Source organism: Salmo salar, chromosome ssa26 (assembly GCF_905237065.1).
Source record: "Salmo salar chromosome ssa26, Ssal_v3.1, whole genome shotgun sequence".
Taxonomy (NCBI): domain Eukaryota; kingdom Metazoa; phylum Chordata; class Actinopteri; order Salmoniformes; family Salmonidae; genus Salmo; species Salmo salar.
This window is the reverse complement of record NC_059467.1, coordinates 19626015-19647450: the sequence shown is the minus strand read 5'-3', so window position 1 is coordinate 19647450 and position 21436 is coordinate 19626015. Positions and strand designations below refer to the sequence as shown.

Sequence of the window (21436 nt, the reverse complement as noted above, 5' to 3'; positions counted from 1 at the left end):
CTATAACTAGGTCACCATCTGAATTTAAAACAGATTAAAAAAAAAATTTAATCCTCACTGGCCTACACACAATATCCCATAATGTCAAAGTGGAATTATGTTTTTTGAAATTTAAAAACATTTATAAAAAATGAAAATCTGAAATATCTTGAGTCAAAAAGTTGTCTACCCCTTTGTTATGGCAAGCATAAATAAGTTCAGGAGTAAAAATGTGCTTAACAAGTCACATAAGTTGCATGGACTCACTCTGTGTTCAATAATAGTGTTTAACATTATTTTTGAATGACTACCTCACCTCTGTACCCCACATATACAAGTTCAAATTCAATACAACACATTACTGAGTACCACTCTGCATATTTTCAAAAATAGTGGTGGCTGTGTCATGTTATGGGTATGCTTGTAATCATTAAAGACTGGAGAGTTTTTCAAGATAAATAAATACATGGAATGCAAAATCCTAGAGGAAAACTTGGTTCAGTCTGTTTTCCACCAGACGCTGGGAGATTAAGACACCTTTCAGCAGGACAGTAACCTAAAATAGCCAAATCTACAATGTAGTGGCTTACCAAGAAGACCGTGAATGTTCCTGATGGGCCAAGTTACCGTTTTGACCTAAATCTTAAGTCTACTTAAATCTACTTGAAAACGGCAAGACCTGAAAATGGTTGTCTACCAATGGTCAATAACCAATTTGACAGAGCTTGAAGAATTTGAAAAGATGAATAGGCAAATATTGCACAATCCAGGTGTGGAAAGCTCTTACCCAGAAAGCGTCATTGCTGTTATCGCTGTCAAAGGTGCTTCTACAAAGTTTTGACTCAGGGTATCAGGTATGAAGGTAAGACCCAGATGCAGACACTTCGAATTAACAATGGTTTAATAATCCAATAGGGGCAGACAATAGACAGGTCAACGCAGGCAGGGGTCAGTAAACCAGAGGTGGGGCAACGGTACCGGACGGCAGGCAGACTCAGGGTCAGGGTAGGCAGAGGTCAATAATCCAGAGGTGGGGCAAAGGTACAGGTCGGCAGGCAGGCTCAGGGTCAGGCAGGCGGGTTCAGAGTCAGGACAGGCAAGGGTAAAAACTAGGAGGGCGAGAAAAAGAGAGACTTGGAAAAGCATGAGCTGAGAACAAAAACGCTGGTTGAAAACTGGCAAAAGACAAACAAAGAACACAGGTATAAATACACAGGGGATAATGGGGAAGATGGGCGACACCTGGAGGGGTGTGGGGACAATCACAAAGAAAGGTGAAACAGATCTGGGTGTGACACAGGGGTGTGAATGCTTATGTAAATTAGATATTTCTGTATTTCATTTTCAATACATTTAGAAATATTTCTAAAAACATGTATTCGCTTTGTCATTATGTGGTATTGTCTGTAGATTGGGTGAAAAAAACAGCTAAATAACACAACAACATGTGGAATAAGTCAAGGGGTATGAATATTTTCTGAAGGCACTGTATTATGTTGAGTACATTCTCTGAACATAATGCCAATATAATGTTCTGAGAAGGTTACAAGCCAACCATGCATTATTTCCATTGTTCAACGTATCGAATAGACTTCAGTTAGATGATACATGAGCCTGTTTTATTCGATTAGACAAGGCAGAGAAATATTCATATAAATGATCCTCATCTTCATATTCCATAACTTCTAGTGATTAGACCATGATGGTGTTTGTTATAGAATTTGCAAAAGGGTCCTGGTAATTTGGATAAAAGTCTTAATTGGCATGTGATAGATTGACTGGGCTCAGAGTTTAGACGGAAGGCGGCAGACGATTGCAAGGCTTCAGAGAGACTATTGATTGTGCGTACTTAAAAACGCTCCCACCCAAACTAAGAGGAGGGCTTAAAAGTGCAAGGCAAATTAGTCACGACTTGTCAATCATTTACACTAAGATGTATGCCGAGGGATTCGCTGCTTCAACCCCAGACTGCTCCTTTTAATGGAAAAGAGAAAAGGCTGAATTCAGAGGAATCTTTATAGATCTGTCTTTTTACTACAACCTCCTCCGTTCAGAGACAAATGGGATTAGCTCAACTAATGGAACTTCTGTATCTGAGCTCTATGTCATCAGGCTCTAAGTGGTTATTGGACCAGAATGAAGTAAGGGACATTCTGTGTTGTGAGATTCTTCAACCGTACAACACACATACCAACACGTACACATACCGGGTAATATGCTCGGCTGTGGCTAGAGCTAGTGAGAAACTGCCCTTTTGGAGAAAGCTCAGAGAACTATCAGTAACAGTAAATTAATGCACACACACATTTGTACATTTCTCTGTGTAACTGCTTATGTCTACTGGAGAGACGAGCAGAGAGCTGCAGTACGTGGGAGCTCTCAGCGCTCTGATTCCATCTGTCAGGTTCCTGATCTGCCGGCCCACTCCAGCCCACCAGGCCGACCCCTCCCCCACACAGCCCACTGCTCTATACAACACAAGAAGTCATCCCAGAGCCGTTTAAAAGGTCAGCAGGACTACACTACAGCCTGCCTTGACATTTGATTGGGAGAGGTAAATATCTTCGAGTGGTTGAGATGGGCTGAGTCCTCGTGCACTGCTTCAAAGAGCAATGTGAATGGGAGATACGCTGGGTTGCTTCCTCCGGGTGAACTCCTATTCACTGGGTCTTCTTTTAACAGGGCTTTACTGAAGCTGTATAGACCTTTTGGGTTGTTATTAGTCTCTCACTACAGACTACCATTCATTGTCTCTGACAGCATCCTGTTTTGATATGCAGATATATGCAGGCCGGTCAAATTGCTAGTTATGTTTATGTGGAGGTGGACAACCTTGAGAGGTTTGTGTGTACGTGCGTTTGTGCGAATAGTTGAAATTATTCATCTGGTGTGGGTGTGTATTGTGTTGTGGCCTCAACAAGGACAGGAGGGCACCAAGGTGGGTCATCTGGGCCCTGCCGCCTGCCAGTCCCTTCCCCTCCTTCCCCCCTCCGCCTCTCCAGCCCACTCCCTCTGGCCACCGCCTTGTGTGCAGCGTGCTCTGGCGGCTAAAGGCGCTCGTTAAAGGCCATAACTTATCTCACGTTTGAAGCTAATGGGAGGAATACTGGCCGCAGTGAAAAATAAATGACATTGCCCCCCCCCCCCTCTCTCCCTGCCCTCCTAACCTGCAGCGTAATATAGCAGCGGTGAGGGTATGCATTACAGATCTGAGGCCTTAGAATTTATCTGTGCTGCACTACGCTGACTGATGCATTTGAAAATAATGTACTGGAGCCAGAGCATAACAGGGACCCCGTAACTAATGGACAGCTCTCGCCCCGTGGCCGCCACTGTATATCATTCAGCTGTACTACCTCATCAAGCCCCGGGCTTGCACACAGCGCAATATATCCCCTCCCCCTCCGCCCTTCCTTCTTGCTCTCTTTTTAATTCTCATTCTCTCTCATGATGCCCTCTTACTAATTAATACATAAGCCTACCTTCATAATGTGCTGTCGTTGCTCTCTGTGAACGAGGAACCGTATTAACCGTTCAGATTGATGCACCAAAGTCTACTCTGAAAGCCGTCATTGTGTTTCCTTCATAATAACTGAGATGTTTTGAGGCCTAGTTACTGAGTCATTTTACTTTGACCAATCAGATATCAGAGCATAAGACATACTGTATCTGCGACATTAAAACAAGTTTCACATTTTTGTCATCTGCATTAGTTCAGTGAAATGCCTTTCTTGTTTGCTCTTTCCCGACAATGCGATAATCAATATCAGTAGTACTATAATTTTTTTAAATAAAAAAGTGAAGTAGAACAAAAACACACAAGAAATATAAATAAGAGACCACAAGAAAGTAAGTAAGCTATATACAGGGTTGGTTCCAGGGTCAGTGCCAATACCATATTTACAATGTGCAGGGATCCTGGAGTGGTAGGTTTAGATATGTATAGGGGTAAGGTGACTAGGCAACAGGATATATGATAAATGTACAGTGGCAAGGGTTGTTCTTTATAATGGTTGAATATGTAAAAACATTTGAAAGATTGGTGGAGTGGGTCAGATCAGAGTAGATAAACAGGTTGAATATGCAGGTTGAATCACTTTTCAAGCATAATATAACTGCTTGATCATTTATCTTTTAGGCCCCCTATTTCCTCTCACTCGTTTCATCTCCCTTTTCACAGCTCATTTTTATTTAATGGTGTTTATGTTTAATAGTTGTATCAGACAGTAGTCGCTCACTGCCCTTTTCCAGCCAAATCAAGGTAAAGAAAGAGGGAAAGGCCAAATGAATTCCATCCAGCGAGAGGTCAGAGAGACAGACAGAGAGTGCATAGCAATGCCGGACCCCCAGGACGACCATAAAGAGTTTCTGTATATTTTTTAAAAGAAAACACCCTGACAAAATGAGGATGTCTGCTTTGAAATGCATTAATAATCAGTAGTGGACTCTTTTGTTCTAGGATATGAAATAGGATTGAAATTCCCTAGTCTTGGGGAGGGCAGGACTGGGCGAGAGAGGGGGGTAGTGGTGGGGAGTTGAGGGCCTTAGAGAGAGTTAAAGAAAGGCAGAGGGTGGAATAAGAAGTGTGTTGGTGTGAGCGAAGTTGAGGAGGCCTCTTCCTTCCTGCTCTCCTTCCGTCTTGCTTTCCGTCCAGGTGCACAGGGCAGGGGGAAGAGAAGCCAGGAAGAGGCTCTCATTATTTCTGGTTTCCGTTTTCTCTTAATGGAATGCTCTGGATGGTAGTGGGTGTTTGAACCCTCAGCGTGTTTCCCATGTTCCTCTCTCCGTGATAACGCCTGTTTTAAAACAAAAATGCCTCTGACTCACTCTTAGGAAGAGAGGAGGAAAATGAGGAATATTTGAACAGTTATGGCCTATCTTAGAGCATGATGAAAAAGACTTGAAAGCTTTGTCTTTCTCTCCCCTTCTATCCTAATCGTAAATTCATAGAATAACGAATGAAATGAAATCTGTAGGAAGTGTGCCATTTACCCCCCTTTCTTACATAATACATCAGAACATTTTGGTGTTGTGCTGATTTTATAATACAGTAGAATCCTTAAGTGGAGGAAATCTCTATTATTAAAGTGTAACATAATTATAATACTTTGTAATTGGAAAATGCATTGCGGTGTATAATAAAAGACTGTGGTGGTCAAGTGCAGTCTCAAGCAGATTCTCCTCCCCTGATTATGTATGAAGGTCAGACGTCAGCATTCCCGCTGCCTAATCTCTCTGTATAAACATATAGGCAACGGCTCTGGGCTGTTTCCATACTGAAGACCTGGCCCACTGTCTACCACAGGGGAAATACCTGTTTGTCATCACAAATACATAATTCACTTCAATTCATTTTAGTAACTCGGCTGTAACCTTGGTAAGGTATTACTAATTATCCTTATTGGATTGTTAATTTGGTTTCGATCCTAATCAATGCATTTTTATTCACTTTCATTCCATTTTGGCACATCTTCAAGTGTTATGATCCAGATATCTGTAGGACTAGTACTTTATATGGAGACAGATGGCCCGAGGTCCCTATAGTTGGTTGGATTGACTGAGTGATTGATGTAAATAATAGATTGGCTCTTCCATCCTCCAGTAGTTGTGAGGATCCAGGGAGAGCGCTCCAGGGCTCGGCCATGTGTTGATGTCACTGAGAGGCAGGCAGGCAGGACACCTGGACAGACTGGGATTTCATTGTGACTGAGCATGTGCGGCTGGCTGGTGGTTTCAGTGTTGTGACAGGCCAGGCTGAGGCAGGCGGGTGGCCCGCCCAGGGGAAGCGGTCGATCAGGTCGGTCAGACCTATTTTCTGACTGACTTCCTCTGTGAGGGGGAGATGGGCCGTGTGAGGTGGCACTGACCAGGACAGAGAAGGTGACCCTGGGGAGGGAGTATAGGTACTGTAGGCAGAGCAGCAGGTCAGAACTGAGTCACTGACCAGTCAGTCCACCTAGAGGGAGATGGAGCTTCTAGTAAGCCCATCGTCACTCTGTGTTTGACTCTGTCTGGACACAGGCCTGGTTCTGTTTCAACCCCACACTGAAACCTCTTCAGCAGCAGCCCAATGGTTGAACTTCAGTTAGTATGGCTCTAAAGCACTCTTCACTGGGCTGGCAACCTGGCACTCTCACTAAGCAAACAGTAGATGGGCTCTGCTCTACTCTTCTCTTCCCTGCCTGAATAGTCTTCTCTCATGGCAGTGTGATCCAGCCAGCCAGGCCCACCTAAAGCGCTGTAATGGCTGTATGTGAAAAGCGTTTGCTGGGAATGGTTTTAAACGGTGGAGAGCTCTGAAGAGGCCGACGGTCGGAAAGATATCACCTAACAGCCTGCCGTTAAAAGGTTGACTGTGCTGCGCTGGAATGGAGGTGTCCTATAGTCGGCCCAATTTCAGCTAATCCACCACGCCTGATTGTTTGCTGAAGTGCACATTTGGGGTGGACATTCATTAGTCCTCCACTGGAGGTTTTATACCATGATTTCCTTTATTTTGGTCTTTTTCAACTGTTTAAAAAAAAAATAATACATGGGCTATCATTTATAATTTCCCCAAGCTACTGAATCTCATCTACTCTGGCTTAATTTAGACCGTCCTCCCAACATCAGAGTGCATATCCTATTTTTTGGGGACACTTACAAATAACATGGAGCATCTCAATGTGAAAGCATTATCCAAATTGCAATTGGTAAGTGTTGCGCTAGATTTATTTTGGTACCTCATCTGCAACAGCCTCAGTACCCAGACACAGCCTCTGCCCCCCCCCCCCCCCCCGGCCTGTGCTTTGATGTGGGTTATCAGTGAGCCCCATCGCCCCTGTCCCCCGCCACCCTCCCAGCCCCTCCGTGTCAGCACCTTTTGATGTAGCCTATGTGCACTTCCAAATATCATTTTTAATAAGGAGTCATTATCATTTAGATTTCTTGCTGAATGAGAAGAGTGACCTCTGGTATTTATCTGGTGGGGGGGGGGGGGGTCATGGTGATGATGTGTGTATGGTGCTGTGGTGGTGGCAGGCAGACAGATATGGCTCATTGACATTAAGCCAAAATGCTTACTATGTGCATTCTGGGAAGATTGGGTGGAAGCCACTTATATGGGGAGCTGTATACGGTGGCAGTCATTCACATCTCTTTTCTGTCTGGTAATCAGAATGTCTTCTCTAGCAGTTCCCTGAACAAGTCAGTTTGGGTCCAAGCACTCTAGTCTGCATACTTACTAGTAGTTCAATAAATCAGTAGTTATTTAGAACGTACTGTAGATGTAGCTTGTTGGAGATACGTATGTGTGTAGTGGTGGGGAGACTTATTATGAAGCTCACCTTCCCTGAATAATGGCATTACAGAGCAGGTTGGGGGACTGGCCTTGGCTGTGTTGGGCTGTGTAAGCCAGGGAGGGTAGCAGCTGCGCCCTCACATACAAGGCTCCTCTAATTTGTCAGAGCTCACCATGGACTCCCTCCACCTCGTTGAAGGAGAGTCTCAAGAACTAATATCATCCTATTTTTATCAGGCAGTGAGCGAGCAGAGAGAAGTCCCAGGGCCCTGACAGGACAAAGAGCCTCTCCACATGCCTCCCTCTTTAATATCTTTCTGTGGACCAGGTCGCAATTAGCATGTTAATGAAGGGATCTGAAACCTCTAAAGATCAAGACAATAGGAGTCCTTTCTGGGCGCCTGAAGATAACAAATAACCTTTAACGGAAATTACTAGATGAAATGTACAGCGTTTATCGAGTGAAATACTCATTTTTAAGAGTAATCTACGAAACGCTGGTGTTAATCTTTTTCTTTATGCTTTTGAGCCCCATGCCTGCCTCTAGCTTATTTTGGTTAATTACATTGAGGACACTTTATGCTTGTCTCTTTTAAAAAGGCCTTGCGGTTAGCTGCATATTCTCCCTGCCCTACTTGATGTTGGTGCATGCTGGCTAAGCTGTGAGAGGCTCATTTAGGAGCCCTGGTGCTGCAGCTTTGTCACAGCGGTGAGAGATCAAAGAGACCCCTAATACTCAGATTCAGGAAGAAGAATACCAAAATCAAACTGGTTTCCTGGGCAGGCCTGGTGTTGGTAGCATTGGGTCAAACTCAAGATAATGAGGAGTGTGTTACAGCCCCTTTTAAACCACACAGATTTTCACACATGTCCATTATGGAGTGGGAACCTGCTGGACTGGGCTGACCCTGTGTAGGAGTAGAGGGTTAGTATTAGTACAGGTGGTAATGTAATAATATATGCCATTTAGCAGACGCTTTTATCCAAAGCGACTTAGTCATGTGGGCAGACATTTTACATATGGGTGGTCCTGGGAATCGAACCCACCATTTTGGTGTTGCAAGCGCCATGCTCTACCAACTGAGCTCCAGAGGTGATAGAGGCAACAACAAGGCCTTGATGCAACGGTCCGATGTGAACAAATAAATGGGTTGATAGACAACCCTGGCAGAGGGCAGGTAGAGGAGTGAGCGTAGGATGGGGTTGGGAGAGGCAACACTATTGGGTTCAAAGCACCTGTGTGAAGAAGACACTTAAGGGCTGTCCTCTACAGAGAACCCCTGATTCACTGTTCAGTCAGACCAGTTAAGCAGAGGCTTCCTGGAAACGCACGTGTACACACACACACACACACACACACACACGCACGCACGCACACACACACACACACACACACACACACACACACACACACATCAGCCAGGCCCAGACGATACCCTGCAGCGTCAGCAGCACCCTAGCACCCTCCGCATGAACTGCCCCAGGCCACAGATACAGACAGACAGACAAGACAGACAGGCCCAGCCTCTCTCTACTCCTCTCATCTATCACTCACCTCTCCATCTCTTTCTCCCCTCCCCTCCCCCTATCTCTTCTCCTCCTCCCCATCTTCTCTTCTCTCCTCCTCCCAATTTCCTTTCCTCCTCCCCATCTCCTCTCCTCTTCCCAATCTCCTCTCCTCCTCCTCCCATCTCCTCTCCTCCTCCCTATCCTCTCCTCCCCCTCCCCATCTCCTCTCCTCCTCCTCCCTATCTCTTCTACTCCTCCCTATCTCTTCTCCTCCTCCCCATCTCCTCTCCTCCTAGTCTCCTCTCCATCTCTTGTCCTCCTCTCCTCCTTCTCCCCATCGCTTCTCCTTCTCCCCATCTCTTCTCCTCCTCCCCATCTTCTCTCCTCCTCCCCATCTCCTCTAATCCCTATCTCCTCTCCTCCTCCCCATCTCCTCTCCTCCTCCTCCTCCTCCTCCTCCACATCTCCTCTCCTCCTCCCCATCTCCTCTCCTTTCCTCCTCCCTATCTCCTCTCCTCCTCCCCATCTCCTCTCCTCCTCCTCCTCCACATCTCCTCTCCTCCTCCCCATCTCCTCTACTCCCTATCTCCTCTCCTCCTCCCCATCTCCTCTCCTCCTCCCCATCTCCTCCTCCTCCACATCTCCTCTCCTCCTCCCCATCTCCTCTCCTTTCCTCCTCCCTATCTCCTCTCCTCCTCCCCATCTCCTCTCCTCCTCCTCCTCCACATCTCCTCTCCTCCTCCCCATCTCCTCTACTCCCTATCTCCTCTCCTCCTCCCCATCTCCTCTCCTCCTCCTCCTCCTCCTCCTCCACATCTCCTCTCCTCCTCCCCATCTCCTCTCCTTTCCTCCTCCACATCTCCTCTCCTCCTCCCCATCTCCTCTCCTTTCCTCCTCCCTATCTCCTCTCCTCCTCCCCATCTCCTCTCCTCTCCTCCTCCCTATCTCCTCTCCATCTCCTCTCCTCCTCCTCCTCCACATCTCCTCTCCTCCTCCCCATCTCCTCTCCTCCTCCTCCTCCTCCTCTCCATCTCTTGTCCTCCTCTCCTCCTCTCCATCTCCTCCATCTCTTCCTGTCTCCTACTACTAGCTCAGTGTCTTTATTCTCTCTGTCAGTCCATGCCAGTTGAATGGATTTCTAATATCTGTGCATGGACATGGTTGTGTGTATGACTCTGTGCTTATAAGAAATAACCTTTAACCTTTGGTAACCTTGTTCATATCAATCAGGGTACATAATGTAGTTATTATACAAAATGTACATTGCATGCGTTCGTGAGAGAGGGGTTTGTACACCAATATTTTCCATGGAACTGAATTCTTCAAATATCTTCCCAGTTTAGCCCTGGCAGGTAAGACCTCACACAGATGTCAGGCGAGGTAAAGCTGCCCCTGTAATATTGCTAGGAGGTGGGAATAAAACGGTGTGAATTATCTGTCAAAGCATCAGCCCAGTGAGCTGTGTGGCCAGTTCATTAAACTGCTGACAGTACCATTAATATTAGTGTGCCTTTAAAACCCCAGCATCAAATCAAAACCACCCAGGGAGATGTGAGGTGGTTCAGCTTTTAGAGGGGAGTGATCTGAATTGTAATGGGCTGTAGGAGGATAGGTGGTGGAGGTCTATAATAAAGTCTCTTTTAAAACCTCTTTTTGGAAATGGGATTTATATGGCACTGCTGGCATTATAGAAAGCAAACCTTAGAAAACTGGTGAGATGGACATGTCATGAATGAATGTTTATCATCATGCCAAGCATTAGGCTAAAATGTCCCTGATGCATAACTTCTTGCCTAATTATGATTTTGAAGAAAAAAAAACTCCTGGACTTTCCATCACATTTAGACACTGTGTGTATTTGGTAGTTGCCACATAATATTTTTTCTGTGATACAAATTTCCAGTAAACTAAAAGATGATAGCCTCGTAGTGTGCATTCTCTTGCAGTAACCTGTACCAAAAGATAGCTTATTCTTGTTTGCTTTTGCTTTTCATATTTGGTGAAAGAACCAGCAAACTTTTAGGACATGGAGATTACCAAGATGGTATGCTGCGCGTATACAGAACTAAATGCATTTTTCGTGTGGAAAACAGGACAGAAATGTGTTGCTTTGATGTTAGCCATAAAACCATTTTTTCTTTTTTTAAGGATGAATACTTTGGATGTACACAGAGTGGTGTGACAGTTGTAGAGCGCCCTCACCGTTGCTGTCCAGCAGTGCCTGGGTCCACACATTTAGCATATATCCTCCCACCACTCTGTCTTCCAGAGTAGCTTTTATTCTCCTCAGAGGAGGGAGAGATGCCTCTTGTTCTCTTTAAGACAGATTTTTAATACTGTTCCTCTCCGACTACATTTGTAGAGAGCAAATGCTTTGATGAAATATGGGACAAACACTATACACATCATGTTTTTCATCTGTAGTAGTATAGCCTTGAAATGGACTCTACCGCACATCATTTATCTGATATAGTCCTGTACTTGCTTTTGGACTGTCTAAAAAAAACTGCCCGTTGATTTCAAAATATTTATTCCAACCAGTATCTTGGTGAATTTACATGAAATTGAAGTCATGACATCCATTTGATAAGCAACTGAGGAGTATATAATTGGAACATTCAGGGAAAATTACATCTTAATTATATTCGCTGACACTTACCATGCAGTGTCAATTGGCTGGTAATAAAGAATAGGACATGCATATTATCTGTGTAGAATAGTTTGATTACAAATCTGTCTGTTGGGTAACTTGGGTTAATTGAGTTTATGAAATTAGAAGTTTTCTTCATGAATTCAAATGTTTCCTTTCTTACATCTTGAAGTTCTCAACACTGTCAGTTGTATTGTATAGTAAGCATGGTGTATAGCAGGATTTGATACATGTATTGTGTTGAGGTCAGCTATTGTACTGTGATGTACAGTTTCATCTTCCAAAGCCTATTGAATTGTGACACATTTGCTTCTGGGTGACTGGCCTTGCTTTCGTCTACACTGTGACTCTCAATAACAGAGGCTAATTTGGCTATGGGAAATGGATTCAAAACTAACCCAGCAACAAGCAGCAGTGGAGCTAAGCTTTTCTGGGAAATTGATATGTACTGTATCTTCTGTCACAAAAATGTAATATTGTACCTGACATTGTGTGGTAGGAGATGTGCCTCTCTTGATAGTTCGACATGTGAGTACAAACTGTATTGTATTTTGTGTTTTACTGTAATTGATGACTTTGATGTTCAGTTGCTTCTGGGGACCTTCAATAGGCTTTGTGTTTTAGTTTAGTGCTGCAGACTTCCAATAATATGTAAATGCATCCCTGTTTCTTTCCTTCCCTCCTTGAAATAATCACTTATCTGACATGTTCTGACATGACTTGATTGGCAAAAATAATAGTGGAATCCTTGCTTTCACCTAATCTAGTGTGAAATTGGTGATTACCTCAAGGAAAGCTGGATGGATGGAAGGAAAGGAGGAGGAAAGGAAGGAGGTAAACATATATCAAATCAGGCCTGTGTTTATCTTGTATCAGGTGGAGGAGCGTGAAGCCCAGGTCCAGGAGCTGCAGGACACCATCACAGAGCTGCACCAGGAGATGACCAGGAAGGACCAGGACACGCTGACACAGCTGCAGGACACCATCACAGAGCTGCACCAGGAGATGACCAGGAAGGACCAGGACACACTGACACAGCTGCAGGACACCATCACAGAGCTGCACCAGGAGATGACCAGGAAGGACCAGGACACGCTGACACAGCTGCAGGTCACCATCACAGAGCTGCACCAGGAGAAGGACCAGGACACGCTGACACAGCTGCAGGACACCATCACAGAGCTGCACCAGGAGATGACCAGGAAGGACCAGGACACACTGACACAGCTGCAGGACACCATCACAGAGCTGCACCAGGAGATGACCAGGAAGTACCAGGACACGCTGACACAGCTGCAGGACACCATCACAGAGCTGCACCAGGAGATGACCAGGAAGTACCAGGACACGCTGACACAGCTGCAGGAGCTGCACCAGATGGAGAGCAGGGTGAAGCAGCTCACTGACCAGGTAGAGCTGGGGAACTATTACCACCCAGACAGGTCTAGTTCAGGACTGGCCAGTTCCATTGGGAAACACTTGCCCACTTCTAATCAAGATCAAATAGAACAAGTAAATCAAAATGTTAACCTCATTTAACCACTTTTAATCACATTTTAAACACACTATTGACAGAGTATGCAATTGCTTCATCAGCATAATGAAACCAGCATTGGTCTAATCTACAGTGTATGACACAGTTGTACTTGTAACCCATTGGTGTGGTACAGTGAATGATGTGCTGTGTGGTTGTCTTGATGGCAGGTCAGGAGCTCCGAGGAGACCATAGGCCAGCTGAGACAGGAGGTGGCTGTTAGAGTGGGCATCAGCAGCGCTACACTGTCTGGGGACGTGAGCACAGCAGGGAAAGTGGGTTAAAGCACAGTGTTCATGCATATACAGTACATGTACTGTTATACATTCCACAGGACATGATCTACTACTTGACCTACGTTTTTATAGGCTGTAGGGTCTAACAATGCATCAGTGAACATATAATGCACTTGGATCCACTCGGCTTTTACGGTCTTAAATATTCATCCAAATGTCATTTTTCTGTGCAAACAAATGCATTACTAGGTGATAGAAATGATAGAAATGTAAGCTATTCCTATAAAGTTCCAGTTATATTGTGTTCATTGTCTCTATTCTAAGACTCATTGACATGTCATCAGTCATCCTGTTGTTATTAACATTCCTATACAAGCTTACGCATTCACACATAAATCACATTAGACCCTCATTTCCAGATGAATGCATACGTACATGGTGACTCAGTCTCTCACACGGTCTGTCTGTATGGTCTGTCTGTTGTTGTCTGTGTGGTCTGTCTGTATGGTCTGTCTGTGTGGTCTGTCTGTATGGTCTGTCTGTGTGGTCTGTCTGTGTGGTCTGTCTGTATGGTCTGTCTGAGTGGTCTGTCTGTATGGTCTGTCTGTGTGGTCTGTCTGTATGGTCTGTCTGTGTGGTCTGTCTGTATGGTCTGTTTGTATGGTCTGTCTGTGTGGTCTGTCTGTGTGGTCTGTCTGAGTGGTCTGTCTGTATGGTCTGTCTGTGTGGTCTGTCTGTGTGGTCTGTCTGTATGGTCTGTCTGTGTGGTCTGTCTGTATGGTCTGTCTGTGTGGTCTGTCTGTGTGGTCTGTCTGTCTGTATGGTCTGTCTGTGTGGTCTGTCTGTGTGGTCTGTCTGTGTGGTCTGTCTGTGTGGTCTGTCTGTATGCTCTGTCTGTGTGGTCTGTCTGTGTGGTCTGTCTGTATGGTGTCATGGGTTGGAGATCATGATTGCCCTGTAGAGCTGGAGATCTTTGAGACCAGTGTTTGTTGAGAGGGGCTCTAATGATGGCACATGTGGCCTGGGTTCTGATGGCCCCAATGTGGGAGCCAGGGCCAGTCTGAATAGCAGCTCTGTCCCCCTCTCTCCACCTAACTCTTGACGTCTCCACACATCTGGCAGGCAGCCCAGAGACCATGATGGGAGTCAATTAACTCTAATGAATTGTAATATTGTGCAATTTTAATCAGGCAGTAATTCTGTATAATAACCTTAACATTTCTGGAAGGGATTGGATTGCAATTACGTGTGCAGCAGCAGAAGAAGGCAGAGAGTTTAAGTAGGGAACTATGCAGGTCCCTAGAAAGAGGGCTTTTTAGAGTTCCTTTTGTTTGCGTTTAATATGGAAATTGTGCGAAAATAATGAGACAACTTCTCCTCATTGCTTATTGAATTTGGGAGGTCAGGCACAATGAGTTTTGTGTAATTATGGACATAGCCTCAGAGATGGTAGGTAGATTGGCCTATTAGTCCTGTCTGGGATGATTTTTTTCTCTCTGGTGGATTTTGACCTTCAAATCATCCAAATGCTAGTTAGAACCTTCCTGATTGGTTGAATTGGCTTGTTGATTAGTCAGGCTTCCCTGGTGGGCTAACTGACTGGTATCCTGTTTGGCTGCGTGGGGGTGGAGGAGGTAACAGCCTCATAGCCAGATGGTAGAGAATAGAGGGAACCGTAGAAAACATATGTAAATGAGAGAAATGTTCCTGTCGTGTATTTGGTGTTTTAGTGAAACAGCATTGTCTTTGTGTAAGAGTGGATGTTTTTGGTGCTGAAACAGAATATTCTAACACTGAAGGAATCTATGGGTCCTAACCCTGTCCTCCATCTCTGCAGCCTTTTCCTCTCTTCTCCTCATCTCTCATCCCTTTTCCTTCTCTCTTTCCCTCTCTCAATGTGGAGGAAATGCATTGGAAAGGAGAGCCAAAGTCACACAACATTAGTTTGGTAGTGGCTGCCGCTGCAGAAAGCTATTAATCTTCCTTGACAGTATCATAGAGTACGGTGGAGCTGGGTCGCGCCTAGCCCCTCGCTCTCCCTCGCCATGCGCCACTCGCAGGAAATTGCCTCATACTTCAGCGGGCAGGAAGGTGACACGTCGGCGACACCCACGCATGTGTCACTTTCAGGGCCCAGGGCCTGGGTGGGAGCGGGCTCCGGTGCCACAGACAAGCGCTGCCTGGGGAGCAGTAGAGGAGAGCTGCCCAGGGGAGGCTGGCTGAGCTGGGGTCTGGACATGCAGGGAACCACGCTGGATTTAGAGGAGGGGCGGAGGAGGGGTAGAACTAGTTACCAATAAATGAGGTCTTAACCTCCCTAACTTTCTTTGGCCACTAGTATTTGACCTGATTGAACCCATCTACTGCACAAAAGGACTGGGTGGAAATGGAGAGTTGTGGCGTTGAGCTAGCCAGTTCAAGAGGGTGTTGCAGTAGATGGGATATTTGCAGTGCCCGCCGTTCGCTGTCTCTTATTTGATGAATTCTGACTCCTACAAAGAGGATAGGTAGTTGCCCCACTGGGGGGATGGACGGAGGGATGCAGCAGGACCCAGGGAATGTGCTAGGTGGTGAGCTTCTCTGTGGCTGGTTTCAGCCTGCATTCTGGATCATGAGGGCTGTTCTGTATGGGGAGCAGTAATGAAAGGAGAGGTTAAGGAGTAGAGTGAAGTGGTCTCGCTCGACAATAAATCCTATGTAGTAGGGGATGCTATGGGACCCCACTCCTAGAACACAGTAGGGGCGTTGAAAAGGGACAGGCGTACGCACACTTACCCAGACACACATGCTCACACACACACGCTATGCCTGTTAAGAACTGTTGTGCCGCGTCTATGAAAGAGATTGAGCTAATGGAAATGTGGGCTAATGTTTTGTGGAGAGCATTCCCTGAAAAAGGCCAGGATTCTCATTTCTCACTCAATACATTAAGTTCTTTGTGTCATACGTTTGACTAAAATGTTGTTTATGAGTTGATTTGACTATTATTTGAAAATGTAGACATACATCATTTTAACAAAACTGAAGCTTTTATCAGTTCTGAAGCCACAGACACTGATGCAGGTGTGGTATACGTACCAGCTGCTGGGTTGGCCATTGTTTTCAGATGAGACATGTACACTGTGCTGTTTGAGAGGGAATAGAAAGCTTTATGCTGTACCATCTCCTCCCAGCACCACACCCCATCCCTGTGCAGACCTCTCCAGAGGACCAATGTTTATTGCCATTCTAAAGCAGGCTTTGTTGTGATTGTGTGTGCTCTCCGTCCCCTTCTCCTTGTTTCCACTCTTCTTTCATTTTGTGCAGGGCTGGGGGGATTGCTGTGTGCTGCGGCTCTGTGATTAGAGAGAGGGAGAGGCAGAGTGCTTCTCAGCAGGACTCTGTTTTATATTCATCAAAAGAGCTGCCTTTGATTTGCTCCCTCTGACGTGTGACAGCGGCGTGGCTGCAGCACTGCACAGCCGCCGAGGAAATCGTGCACTTATCACCCCTCCCTCTTCCTCCCCTGTTCTCCAGCAGTACCCACCACCGAACTCCCCACCACTCCCCCCCGCAGCCCAACCTTCAGGCCGCCTGGCCGTCTTATTCATTTCTCTATTGTTGTTAATATTCCCTCTTTTCACTCAAAAGGCAGACTTTCTCCAAGATTTGCCCTCGCCATCTCTCCCTCTCCTCAGAATAGTTACCCAGAGTAGAGCCTGTGGACTGACGGGCCAGCAGAGAGAGGGGGGGAGTAGGGGGAGGGAGAGAAGGGGGAGAGAAAGAGGGCGAAAGAGAGAGAGCTCTAAGTATGGATGATGGGTGGTGATGAGAAGCTCATCTAGGCCCTGTCTGTCTGAGTAGGACAATGTCCATTTCCATGGGAGGGAAAACAGGCTGTTGTTGATTACAGAACAGTATTGAATACGTTTTTTTCCCCTGTTGATTGCAGTATATGAATGTGACCGTTCAGTCACTGCTGCCTACATAGAATTACAATTTCATTACGGTTGCCTTCTTTGTCTTGCTGACGTTCAGTGGCCACCCTGCTGTACAGACTCCCTCATTATCCAGGGTGGGAATGACATAACATCTGGGTTGGAGAAAAGGCCAGGTAATGTCCTGGGATGGTGGAGGCTCAGGTTAACCCAGATAAAGTCCTGTCCTGTAGCCTGGAGGAGCATCTCTCACCCTGTCTCTATGACCTTCAGCTCTGTGTCGGTAGTAGCTCAGACGAGGCCTCTGTAGTTTCCTATGTGTTTACACAGGAGCCCACCCTATTACCACCCTCAACTAGCAGATCAGTCAATTCTGCACAGTTTCTGATGGCTCAGACTAAAATCACATACTCACGCACACACACACACACTAGCTCTTCTCTCCAAACACTGCCCCCCTCTGCACCACGCCTGGTCCGAGCAGGACACACACTCCTGTGTTTGAACAGGGCCCCTCTGTGCTGCAGAGACCAGCTTGGTTATTAACGGTGTCAATTATTAAAGCAATTTCCAACTCTGCAAACAGTGGCAGGGAGAGGCGAGCAGGCGCAGGAACGTGTGTGTGGACGTGTGTGAGTGTGAGATCCATGGGGAGGGAGGGACAGACTGAGGCCGTTTGCCTGCTGCTTTGTCCCTGCAGTGGCCCAGCTAACAAGGTCACATACACCCAAGGTTAGCTCGGAGGGAGGGGAACATGCTTGGGTAATATTTCACCTTCTCCTTGGTTCCACAAGCCTCTTATGCACATCACACACACACACACACATGGACACACACATACTTGCAAACACACTCACTTCCCAGTAACTGGAAATTGAAAGATGTCCAATTGGCGTTGTGCATGTACAGCAGCAGAATGAAATGCAAACTGAAGCAGTGTTCTCTGATGCCCACTGATCTCTCCTTGCCGTTTGTCGATCCCCCAAACTTCACGGCTCATGTCGCATTTGATAGTGACGCCGCCATGTTACAGTTCATATACTGTACTGTATACACAGGGTTAAATGCACGCCACAGTCTCAGGGTCCTCTGGAGAGCGGGATACGAAAGTAAACATTCAGCTGCATATTGTGGCTGACATCAAATCTAATTTTTGTAAACAACAACTGAAATGCTTACTTACAGCTCTTTCCCAACAATGCAGAATATAATAAAGAATTATTATAATAATAGAAAAAAATAATAACACAAGGAATAAATACACATTGAGCAATGATAGCTTGGCTATATGCACAGGTTACCAGTACTGTGCAGGGGTACGAGGAAATTGAGGCAGGTATGTACATATAGGTAGGGGTAAAGTGGGGGTAAAGTGACTAGGCAACAGGATAGATAATAGACAGTAGCAGCAGCATATGTCATGAGTGTGGACGTGTGGACGTGTGTGTGTGCTGACAGTGTGCCTGTGTGTACTTGTTATGTGTGAGTGAGTGTGTGTGTATGTGTTGGAGTGTCAGTGTAAGTATGTGTGTGTGTGGGTGGGTAGAGTCCAGTGTGTGTACATAAAGTCAAAAAGGGTCAATGCAGATAGTCCTGATATCTATTTGGTGAACTATTTAGCAGTCTAATGGCTTGGGGTTGGAAGCAGTTCTGGAGCCTTCTGGAGTGTCCCGGTACTGTTTGCCGTGCGGTAGCAGAGAGAACAGTCAATGACTTGGGTGACTGGTGTCTTTGAGAATTTCTAGGGCCTTCTTCTGATACCTCCTGGTATAGAGATCCTGGATGGTAGGGAGTCTGGCTCCAGTGATGTACTGGGCTGTACGCACCACCCTCTGTAGCGCCTTGTGGTCTGATGCCAAGCAGATGCCAAACCCAAGCAGTGATGCAGCCAGTCAAGATGCTCTCAGTGGTGCAGCTTTAGAACTTTTTGAGGATCTAAGGGCCCAAGCCAAATCTTTTCAGCCTCCTGAGGGGGAAGAGGTGTTGTCATGCCCTCTTCACGACTATGTTGCTGTGTTTGGACCATGATAGGTCCTTAGTGATGTGAACACCGACGAACTTGAAGCTCTCGACCCGCTCCACTACAGCCCTGTCGATGTGAATGGGGGCGTGTTCGGCCCTCCGTTTCCTGTTGTCCACGTTAAGCTCCTTTATCTTGCCCACGTTGAGGGAGATGTTATTGTCCTGGCACCACCCTGCTAGATCTCTGAGCTCCTGGTAATCGTCGTTGGTAATCAGACCCACCACCGTCGTGTCATTGGCAAACGTGGTTACATTATTTTATCTCCTCTTCTCCTGTGTTGTGTTTGAGTCAAGCCTCGCTCCTGAAAACAAAGCTTACTGTAGGTCCTTTAGTATTAGCTCTCACATCTTGTTGCTCCGAGGGCCGATGCGGAACAGACAGACAAGGTAGAAGGACTACAAGGTAATACAATGGAATATACAGTGTAGGCTTATGATGCCTCACGCATGTAGAGCTTTCCGTGTTTAGATAACTACTAGGAGGGAATGTTAATGTCAGGCTGCACAGCTCACAGCTCCAGGGAGAAGGTAGTTGGATGGCAGTTTGAATGGAGTTTGATAGGAGCGTAATGACCGTCTGATGGCCCTCCTGTCTGGGTCTTGTCAGGCTGTTCAAGGTGACCGCTCCAGACCCCACTGTCTGTCTCTGCGTCTCTCTGTCTACATGCATGATGATGCATTTGATCCGAACCCATCTCCCTAATGGTCTCTGTGAGCTGCCAGCATTCTACAGAGCACTCAAGAAGCCCTTGTCCCTGTCATTTCAGATGTTCACCTGCCCCACTAAGCATAGGTAGCCATTCGCCCCTCGTTCGCCCGGTGCTCTTGACAGTAAGAAAGAGGGAGATGAGAGCGGCGTAGAGAGAGAGAAAGAGGGAGAGAAAGGGAGTGTTAAACCATGCAATGCTGCACTTTGTGTCAGAGAGGGACATCTTCCTTCTGCTCCGCTGTAATCTCTGAAGCCGTGCCATGGTGTGTCAGTGTTAAGTTGATACCGAGCTTTGGGCTACTGTGGACCTCTACTTCTGAAGCTCTACTGTAGGGCCTAAACCCCATAATCCAGCTCAAAGGCAGACGCTTGGGTTAGTTATGTGTCTATGTGCTGGAGATTGACTGGCTCTTTTCTGAGAGGTGTTTTCTTTCTCCTCTTTCCTCCTCTGTTGTTCCCCCATGTTCCTGAGGCTGGCTCTTTGGCCCTGCAGGATCCCCACAAGGCTCTGGGTGATTCCAGCGTTTATCCTCCCGCCCCTCCATGTCTCTCGCTGGGGAGAAAGCAGGAAGCGGGGATAGCAGCAGCTCATCCTCAGGGCTCCACTGTCTGCTGCCACATAGGCCCTGTGGCCTTCTGCACATTTCTATGGAAACACTGACTGGCTATTTCTGTAGCTGATCTGACAGCAACCATCCTGTCTGGCTTTCGGTACATTATGTAGCTTTATATAATATATAAACAGCCATACACAGTGCATTCGGAAAGTATTCAGACCCCTTCCCTTTTTCCACATTACTTTATAGCCTTATTCTAAAATGGATTTTTTTTAAATGATCCTCATCAATCTACACACAATACCCCATAATGACAAAGCGAAAACAGGTTTGTAGAAATGTTTGCAAATTTATAAAATATGAATTATTTACATAAGTATTCAGACCCTTTGCTATAAGAATAAGAATTGAAATTGAGCTCAGGTGCATCCTGTTTCCATTGATCATCCTTGAGATGTTTCTACAACTTGATTGAAGTCTACCTGTGGTAAATTCAATTGATTGGAAATGATTTGGAAAGGTACACACCTGTCTATATAAGGTCCCACAGTTGACAGTGCATGTCAAAGCAAAAACCAAGCCATGAGGTTGAAGGAATTGTCCGTAGAGCTCCGAGACAGGATTGTGTCGAGGCACAGATCTGGGAAAGGGTAAAAAAAAATCTGCAGCATTGAAGGTCCCCAAGAACACAGTGTCCTCCATTATTCTTAAATGGAAGAAGTTTGGAACCACCAAGACTCTTCCTAGAGCTCGGCCAAACTGAGCAATCGGGGGAGAAGGGCCTTGGTCAGGGAGGGGACCAAGAACCCGATGGTCACTCTGACAGAGCTCCAGAGTTCCTCTGTGGAGATAGGAGAACCTTCCAGAAGGACATCCATCTCTGCAGCACTCCACCAATCAGGCCTTTATGGTAGAGTGGCCAGAAGCCGCTCCTCAATAAAAGGCACATGCCTGCTTGCTTGAAGAAGGGATGTTTTATTTGCAAATGTAGGGACTCAGAGTCACTATCCATCTGCTAGCCCAGCCATTTTCTCTCCACAGCTT

The 21436-nt window shown here is 46.1% G+C and overlaps 1 protein-coding gene across 7 annotated transcripts in view; it reads left to right on the top strand.

Moving 5' to 3' along the window:
• LOC106587320 (involucrin) overlaps window positions 1-21436 on the top strand; it is a 129419-nt gene that overhangs the window by 55792 nt on the left and 52191 nt on the right. For 5 of the 7 annotated variants that reach the window (XM_045709045.1, XM_045709046.1, XM_045709044.1 and 2 more), the window contains 2 exons: window positions 12294-12929; window positions 13122-13226. In XM_045709045.1, the coding sequence (XP_045565001.1) occupies window positions 12294-12929; window positions 13122-13226 (741 nt within the window). The remainder of the gene's footprint in view (window positions 1-12293; window positions 12930-13121; window positions 13227-21436) is intronic. The other 2 variants (XM_045709048.1, XM_045709049.1) reach the window with 2 other exon arrangements.